Below are 9131 nucleotides of genomic sequence, written 5' to 3'. Positions count from 1 at the left end.
ATCCTTAAAGGGAATGGACACCTCCCCAGAGCTGGCAGGTGGTTCACCATCCTTAAAGGGAATGGACACCTCCCCAGAGCTGGCAGGTGGTTCACAGCTCCTCAGGAGGTGGAGTTTGTGGCCCCTCTGTCCTCCATGCTGAAGCTTGGACTGACATGATATTTTATGATTCCTGCCCACCTTTTGAAGTACTGGGCCCTCAGCTGTCCCCTCTGAGTGGTGGTCCTGGTCTCAATCAGTCCTGGCTGTGGCTCTCCAGTCTGAAAATGCTGACCCTGAGCAGCCACTTCATTGCTGGCCAAGGAGTAACAGAACACAGTGATGTGGTCGGAGAGGTCCATCCTGCAGCAGAGTACTGCGAGACACTGTGTAGGCTTCTTTGTAGATTTGCTTAGTTAAAAAGTATTTCATTGAATTGTGAAAAACAAGTCATTAAAATTCACATTTCAGACTCAAAAGTTTTTGAAACGTTAGCCCAAAATATTAAATAAAAAGTATTAACTAACCCCTATGTTAGTTGTACCTTTAAAAAAAATAAAATAAAAACTGGATAGCCAAAAATAAAGGACGTCATATATGTTCTCTTGAGTGTGTAAAAGTGTTGTCTCAGTTGGCTGATGAAGGTACACAAAGCTACATGGCCTTAAGAACTTGTCTTCTGTGCTTTGGTTCTAGTTCCAGGTGCTTGCACCTCTATACTCTCTCAGCTGTCACTGAAAAGACTTTTTGGCTTGCTGGAGGCTCTAAGGGTTGATCTTAGTGCTTTGCACATACTAGGCTAAGTGGATTGGAGGCTTTTGTGTACGTTATTAGAATTTCACATAAACAAATAGTATAGTCTTTTATTCTACACCTTATATTTGGTAATTCTCAAAAGAGCTATAGCATTTGACAACAAACATTAAACAATGAATTTTAAAGAACATAATAGCTAGAGAAATGACACTGTGGTTAAGATCTCTGAATGTTCTTGCATAGGACCAGGATCAGTTCTCAACCACAGGGCACCTTAGAACCAACTGTTAGTTCCAGGGGATCTGATGCCCTAGTTTAGCCTCCACAGTTACCAGGCACACACATGGTGCACATATATACATCCATGCAAACCAACGATGTGTATAAAATAAAGTGGGTACTATGCTGAAGATTACCTTTGGATGTGAGTGCCATGTAAGAAAATTAAATCCAAGTGCTATTGAAATGTCTCTGATCCCATGGAGATAAGGCTGAAGATTAATAAATCTAATGGTACAGGGGATTCCCTCCCCGCTTCTGTCCCATTTAATTTTGGATCTTGTTCAGTGTTTGCTGCTTGTTTGTATCATTTTGTTTGCATTATCATTTTTATATGTTATGAGTTTGCTTGGATATTGAATTCATTCTTTAAAAAATCACATGTTTTCCATATTAAAGTATAAGTGTCAGTTTTGCCTAATTATAATTAAACTTGTATTAATTCTTGGTAAATTTTTAATATAAATTGTTGGTGATGTTTTTACATTTTAACAGCCTCAAGTACTACAGCCTTCCAGCAGCCTTCCCAGATCTACAGACCACGCCCAGGGAAAACTAATAAAGCCACAACGTATCGAGGCCCACAGTGACTACACAGTTCAAGGCGTGTGTCCAGGTGGTGCACATCCAGATGGAAGCTGTACACATGGCTTGCAACAAGACAACAGCCGTGGTTTGCAAGAGCGTCCTTCTTCGTCAAGCCCGCAGTTGACAGTGGATGTGGTGAAGTACATACCTTCTGAAACGGACCTGAGCATGACTCTGGATGCTCAAGAGCCTCATCATTTGGCAGAGAAAAAACCTAGTGACATGCAGTTTGTAACTCCTCCTCCTCAGACCCCTTCCCAGTCAAGTACAGTGGACCAGACTAAGAGGGGTGGAAGAAACCAATGTCCTCAGCCCAAGTCCTTGCAGCTTTTAAAGCCATCCAACTTGAGTTCTTTGACACCTCCTCCAGATTCTGACTCATCACCAAGTAGAACTTCCACATGTAAGAAGGCACCAGGAACCACACCATGCAACTCAAAGCATCAGCCAACATCGAATCAAAACAATCCTGCAAATCATTTGAATCTGAAAGCGTCTAAACTCCGTCCCCCTTCTGGCTCTTTCAAGCAAAAACAAATAAGTAATCCCCAAGTAGAGCCTCAGAACTTCCAGGCCAAGACAAGCATCCCAAGGCCATTAGCACGGCCAAAAGAACTGCATGCTCCACACAGCGGTTTGCATTCTGGGGATTGTGTGGCCTCTAATCGATATTCTCGTCTTCCTAAACCAAAGATACATTAAGTGCATAGCCATCACCTGCCAATTTGTCTTTTGAAAACAGCCTGCTCTCTAATAGCTTTATGTGCAGCTTATTACTATGTTGGAGGTTCCATTTCAGCAAATCTTAAATTAAAATGCAGAAGCTTCTATTAGTTTGGTTCTTCCATTTTATATCCTGGCTGAATCACATGCCATTTGCACATACTTGTCTCAGGTAAACACAAGTTTACTTATCCATCTCAGAGGCCCAAGTCCCTCCTCATGCTATCCAGCCTTCTCTCTACATACCAGAAAAGTCAAAATATTCCATTTATCGATAAGGCAGGATGTGTACTTGGCTGATGTAGTCCTGTTGTGGTATGTAATAACTGGTTCTCAGACTCTCTCACCGATGCTTATTCTTCTTGTGGTACGGCTGCTATTTTAACTAAAGATTCAAAGTGATGAAGGAAGGTAGTGTCTGTAAGCAGGGTTCTGGCCAGGCTTTGTGTATTTATGAGGTCTATGCAAAGGTCCCCAGTGAGGAAAGACCAGGCTTTTAGTGAGGAGTCCTTAGTAGTTTTATCTCTCCTTTCTAGGATCAATGATCTAGTCCTACTCTTTCTCCATTTATCAGACAAATTCCCATGCTGACAGTTGTCATTATTTTATGTAAACCAGTTCTATGTTGCTGTAACATCTTATTTTACACACACATTTACTCTTTGCTTATATTGCTACTGGGTAAATTTGGAGAGCTTGAGATGCCTATGGCATATCAGTTGTAACCTCTGTTGGTGCTAGAGTTTTGTCCTGGTAATTGAGTTTTGAATCTTATTAACTTATGGGTCCATCATACTACTTTCAAGTTTCCATAACATACATTGAAAATTTAAAATTAAGCCTTTTATAATATTTGTATTTATTGACTTTTTCCTAGTGTCTGAAGACTAGAATAATGGACTTGAGATATTTGCACAAAGTTTTGATGAGATATAAAAGAGGGTTTTAAAGCTTATTTTCTATAAAAAATGAGTTAAAACACTTTAAGAGAAATATATAAATTTGAGACTATCATAAGTCACTTTTTGGGTTGCCTAAGTTTCTCTTTTCTGTTGGTGGAAGGTTGAATGACAGTTTCTTGAAAAGTAGATTTGGGGGAAATTAAGTTGTAGGTAGGAAAGAATACTTTCTTAGGAGAGATTGCTCCAGATGTCCTATGGAAGGTAGCTGTGGGTTAAGAGAGATTGCTCTAGATGTGGCTGTGGGTCTCCAAGTGACCATGTACAGGAACCCAGCTGGGCTTCTCGCAAGCAGTTGAGTGAATTTACCTCATGTTTGCCCAAATCATGCCATCTTTAGGCTGGTCATAATTTGTTTAATAATTCACAGTAAGATTTCTCAGAAAGATAACCTTACAGGATCAGTATCTGATTAGCTGACCAAAAATGCATCAAAAGGAATTATGGCCAAAACAATTAAATGTCTACGGCTTCCTTTTTAAATGTACCTAGGTTACAAAGAGAAACGTGGTATCAAATGCATTAATGCAGAGTTACAAAGTCACATTTGCTGCGGTTGGGGGGGGGGCAGTCTTCCCTTAAACGTCAGAACCCCTCATGTGAATTTGTCTTTTAGAGAGGCAGACCTTTTTCCAGTTTGGGAACAGACGAGCATAGTCTCACACCACAGCACGTTAGTCAGAGGGAGCTCAGGACAGTGCTGTGCATGGGTTAGATGGTATCGAGTCATTGCTGCTGTGGGCAAAAGCACTTCTTCTTCCTTCGTGAAAGTGAGCCAGGTTGGCTACAGGGGTATATGCTTTCTCCTTACGGAGAATGAAAATGAATCTCATGTATATCGCACATCAGCTACAATCATACGCTATTCCCTGCACTAGAACATACTAATTAATGTATTAGGGTTTTGTTTTTAATTAGAGACTTTTATAGACTTTATGGAATACTTCTGCAAATTGGTTTATCCTTGAAGGAAAGTTGTTTTTTCTTTTATTAATTTATTTATAACCCACTTGTCTGAGGGAAATGTCTTTGTTGTCTGTTATGTTAAAGTGTTGACTCCAATAATTTCATTATTCTAATCTTTGGCCCACTTTAATTTTTTCTCCCTGATAAATTTGTAGAAATATTTATCCACCAGTTCACCCTCTCTATACCTTTGTTGGGCCTTAGTCTTAATAGAAGATAGACAGTCTTATCAATATATTTTGTTCTCCTTGAGATAAGAGCCTCACACAATGCCAGGCTGGTCTCTAAAACTTCACTGTGTAGCCAAAGATAGCCAAAGGAATTTTGATCTCCTGCCTGCCTGCCTCCTTCTCCAGAATGCTGAGATTACAGGCGTGCACCACCACACCTGGTTTTGTGTGGCACTGGAGACAGAATCTAGGGCTCAGTGTGTGCTCGGCAAGCACTCTACCAAGTGAGCTACATTCCCAGCCCTCATCAGTATGCCTTTGAAGCATACTGTGTGCTTCAAATACACTACCCAGAGAAAATATCTAGGATGCATTCACAAATAACATAGACCATTGGCCTGCAGTTTTCTGGAAAAGCTGCAAAAATATCACCTTGTCTGCTCCTAGTAATACTAAGCAGTCCAAATGAGGGCCCAGCACTGCTGAATAAGAGGTCATTTTCTCCATGTGGCTCATTCTCTTGCATGCGTGTGTAAACCACATCAACTCACTACCAACTGTCCTCTGTGGGAACATAGTTCACTCATCCTGTTCTGTCAGTGAAGACAGTGGGAGTAGGTGAAGTCTACGTCCCAAGGGTGAGGTTGGTTAATTTTCACATGTATGACAGAGAAAAGAATACACAGAATTATCTACTTAGCTCTTTAACAGGATGCATTAAAAAAAAAAAGGCTGTTTTTTTGAGCTAGAGTTCTGCTTGATCTAAGATCTTCATTGGCATAGGTACAGGTGATTTCAAGACATCCAACAAAGGATTATAGAGTTGTATTATTTGGAAGATTTCTAAACACTGAGACTTATCTACCTGTTATTTTTCTTTTGGGTCTCATTTTTTATTCGTGCAGTATTTTCAGGCACATCGACTACTGCTCACTGTATTTATATAGATGTTAGGGAACTTTCTAAGCATTTTAGTAAGTAAAAATCTGAGTATGAAAGAAAATATCAGATACGCACTTTAAATGAGCTTAATTGCTTGGAGTCATGCCTGAAATATCAAGGTGCCTCCTCTGGGTGTGGCTTTTGTTTAGTAAAATGACTATCTCTGCAGTTGTTGCTGTTTGAAGGTAGCTGTCCAGCTTTTCACAGAACTGTATCCCAGCATGCCACTTTGCCCATGATCGCACTAAATTCTCCTTGAATGTCCATCATGCCTTTAAATATTTTACTCAGTGTATCAAGACCACTTGATGTCACTTCTGAGGTTCCGTGCCGTAGATGGTGTTCCAGATGCAGGGGGCTTCCTGGTTTTCCACCAGAGTGGTCCGACCAGTTTCCTGAGGTTGCACTTTGGGGCCCAGTCAGACTGCAGCCCCATTTCCACTCTCTCCATCCTCCACAGTAGCTTCCGTGTTGCTGAGTTAGCTTGGGTAGTTACGTTTGCATGCATGTGCACACAGTTGAAGATGAAGTATAGCCGTAGTATAAACACATGGGATTTTCCTTGGAGATGATCACCTGCTCTTTTCCTCATTCGAATGCTTGAGTTTTGTTTTCTGTTGGTCTTTCCACAGGTCCCTTTAACTTTCTGCTGCAGCAATTTGAGAGGATGTATTTGAACAAATGATTATGAGGTTCCTATAATTATGTAATTGATTAAAGATTGTGTCTTCACCTTGTTGAATAAAAGCTGCCCCTTTCTTCCTGGTAGAGCATTGCCACGATGAGTCATGCTGGCCTTGAGAACCTGGTCATGACTGACTAAAACCAGAAACAGTATCTGTAGTGTTCTTCTCCCATTGATTGTACAATCCAGTTCAGAGTACATAATGTATATTAGAATTTGCCTGTAAAATGAAGTATGGAAACCGGATGTAAAGTCTCTTTCCTGAAAGTGTTGGCTTAGTAAATAAAAAATAAAGTTCATAATTATAAAAGTGTGCTTGACTCCACAGCTTGTTTGCACTTATCTCCTTTCCCCACTAACATACAGGATGCTGCTATTTTCAAATTCTGATTTTTCATTTGCAAGCTCTCCTCCCCACACATTATACCCAAAGCTGTGATACCTGGGAATTCCAGGACTGAGCAGTTGTTCCACGTCCTCACCGATTGCCACAGTCTCACGCTTTGGCTTTGGTTTCTGTCTGAATAAAGTACCTGCTTTAAGAATATACTAGGATAGATTATGATAGTCTGAAGAAACTACCTCAGTTACAAAGCTATGCAAGGAAGAAAATGTCACGTTAATTTTCAGTCATTTTTAAACAGTACATATATACAAAATTCCTTCAATGAAAAACTTGTTTAATAAAACTTTGCATACAAATAGGGAACGTATAGTTTGTATCTCCTAATCAGATAAGCCATGAAAAACTGACACAAAGATAATACCATTACATTGATCTAAAGTATAGATTTATATGTGTCCGTATGTACATTTATTTATATTTATATATGTGCATCCCAGAAGGAGTTGAGGGACACTTCATGAGTAATTAGGTTCGACAGTGGCATTTTTCATGCTAGAAGGCGGTACAGCTCTCACCCTCGAGGCTGGCTGACTTAGTGAGTACAGGCCCACAGTGACGCAACTCCTGTTCAGTCCCATTCTAAAAGCAGTCTTTCCCCCACAGAACATCTCAGCATAAGTTAGTGGGTTCTGTCTTCTAGGGTTGGGTTTGAGGTGAGGTGAGGTGGGGTGGGGTGCTCACCAGGTGGTGGCTGGCTGCTCTGTGCTCAGGTGACTGAGTGGATCCTGTGCCTGGAGCAAAGACTGGTTCAGTTTCAGCAAGCACACCATTCACTTCAGGGAAGGAGCTTCCTTGCATTCCCTGTTACACAAAAGGAAGGCAACATTATGCTCATTCCTGTCCAGATTCATTTATTCTGTGCTTTAATTCCCACATGGCGTTCTATCATGCCTTTATTGCCCTCTGAAAACAGACTGTGTGTGTGTGTGTCTGTGTATAATCAACTTTTTAGCCACATATAAATAGTATCCTGCTTTCTACTGTATGTTCTTAGAATCTAACTTTGAGGTTTCTTAACCCTCTTACACTAACTTCCCTTTACCACCTCATGTCAAGGATCTTGAAGTCTTGCTGTGTATTCAGATTCAGGTCCATTCTTTTCCCTCACCTCATTCTCTTATGCAGACACAATCTAGATATTTTGAATATCTTGCTCCCCCTCCCCCCCAAATGAATCTCTGGGGACAGCCTTTTCTCCACTGATGGGACATCTGCTCGTCATCACACCTCTCCATTCTTTGGAAACATGATAAAAGGAACTTCTCACAGGCTCTTTGCTGCTTCCTTGGCTATAAACATGGAATTGCTGTTTCCCAGATTCTAAAGTATGACCTGTAAATACATTCTCTGTCATCTGGGTCTGAAAATTGCTATAGAATGAATATTTTTTTAAATTAGTTTTTTAAATTAGGTATTTTCTTCATTTACATTTCAAATGCTATTCCAAAATTCCCCCAGACGCCCCCCCCCCAAGAATGAATATTTTTTTACAGCATAATCACATCTCAAGGATGAGGCACCGCAGTAGAAGGAACACTAGGTATGCTTGCTGTGTGCCTGGCCTCTGGGACTTGGGAGACATCCAGAAGCAGAGATGTTGCATCCCAGACAATGTACAGAGCTCAAGTGAACACCACAGAGGAACTCAATCTTGAAAACAGCTGCTGTTATAAATAAGAGTTGCATTGGGGATTTTTAAAATGTTGATAAAAATAAGGTCATTAGCATATACCAACACATTCACCAATCGGAACCTTTTGTTCACATTGGTTCATGGTAGTTTTAAAGTATAGAAAACTAAGTTTCCGCTGCAAATTGTAGCTGATGTTTTGTACCTACATGACTGACTAAGGTAGGTCTAGTGCACATGTGAGTTGCACTGGTACAATGAATAGTCTGTGATGGATTCTTGCTGTAACTCACTTTGATTTTGAGATGTGCATATGAGACTGTTAGAGTCCTGGTGCTGTGGACTGCCCAGGAAAGCACTTGGGCCAGCCATGTGCACCCTGTGAAGCCTGGGCCTTTGGCTGCTGCTGTTCTGAGAGAGTTTGTCTTGGGCAATGGAGGAGCCTTTCAGGGCTCCCAGGAATTCAGTAGGAAAGACCAGAGAACCATTATTCTAAAAGAATGATGCAAAAAGTTACAGAACAAAACAACCATAGAAGTACAAAGAATCAACAAAACCTGGCCATCTGTTTGAAAGATACATAGTGCTATAGCGTTCTAGTCATGATACAACTTTGCATTCAAAGAATGTGTGGGAATCCTGAAATAACCCACATCTCAAGAGGGTGGCTAATTTCCACACACAAAACATAATTCCACAGCTAAACAATGGTCTTAAATATTTACCAGAACATTCCCATTATATTCACATTATTCAAATACCTGTATTATAACAATTCATAAGCAAGTTAAGAGATAGAGGCCTATGCATATGCTTATAAATACCTGCATAAAACAATAAGAATGGTACAATTTTTACATATTTCACATTTGTGTCTTTATAATATACATTTACTTTTTTCATAGTACTCTTTTTTTTCTGCCTATAATAACAAGGAATTGTGCAGGCCCCCTTGGAAAATAGCTTGGCAGCTTCTTGAGAGAGTAAACATAAATGTATCTCACACCCCAGCATTCCATTCATAGGTGTATTTCCAAGAGAAAGAAAA

The 9131-nt window shown here is 40.3% G+C and overlaps 1 protein-coding gene across 10 annotated transcripts in view; it reads left to right on the top strand.

The window, feature by feature from the left end:
- The window catches only part of Ccser2 (coiled-coil serine rich protein 2), a 95957-nt gene extending 89597 nt beyond the window's left edge, over positions 1-6360 (top strand). For 7 of the 10 annotated variants that reach the window (XM_021181387.1, XM_029469325.1, XM_021181385.2 and 4 more), the window contains one exon: positions 1510-6360. In XM_021181387.1, coding sequence (XP_021037046.1) covers positions 1510-1604 — 95 coding nt within the window. In that variant the 3' untranslated portion in view covers positions 1605-6360. The remainder of the gene's footprint in view (positions 1-1509) is intronic. The other 3 variants (XM_029469328.1, XM_029469326.1, XM_029469327.1) reach the window with 2 other exon arrangements.
- The last annotated feature ends 2771 nt before the right edge of the window (positions 6361-9131 follow it).

Source organism: Mus caroli, chromosome 14 (assembly GCF_900094665.2).
Source record: "Mus caroli chromosome 14, CAROLI_EIJ_v1.1, whole genome shotgun sequence".
In the NCBI taxonomy this organism is placed as follows: domain Eukaryota; kingdom Metazoa; phylum Chordata; class Mammalia; order Rodentia; family Muridae; genus Mus; species Mus caroli.
Note: the sequence above shows the minus strand (reverse complement) of the source record. Positions and strands in the feature narration are given on the sequence as shown.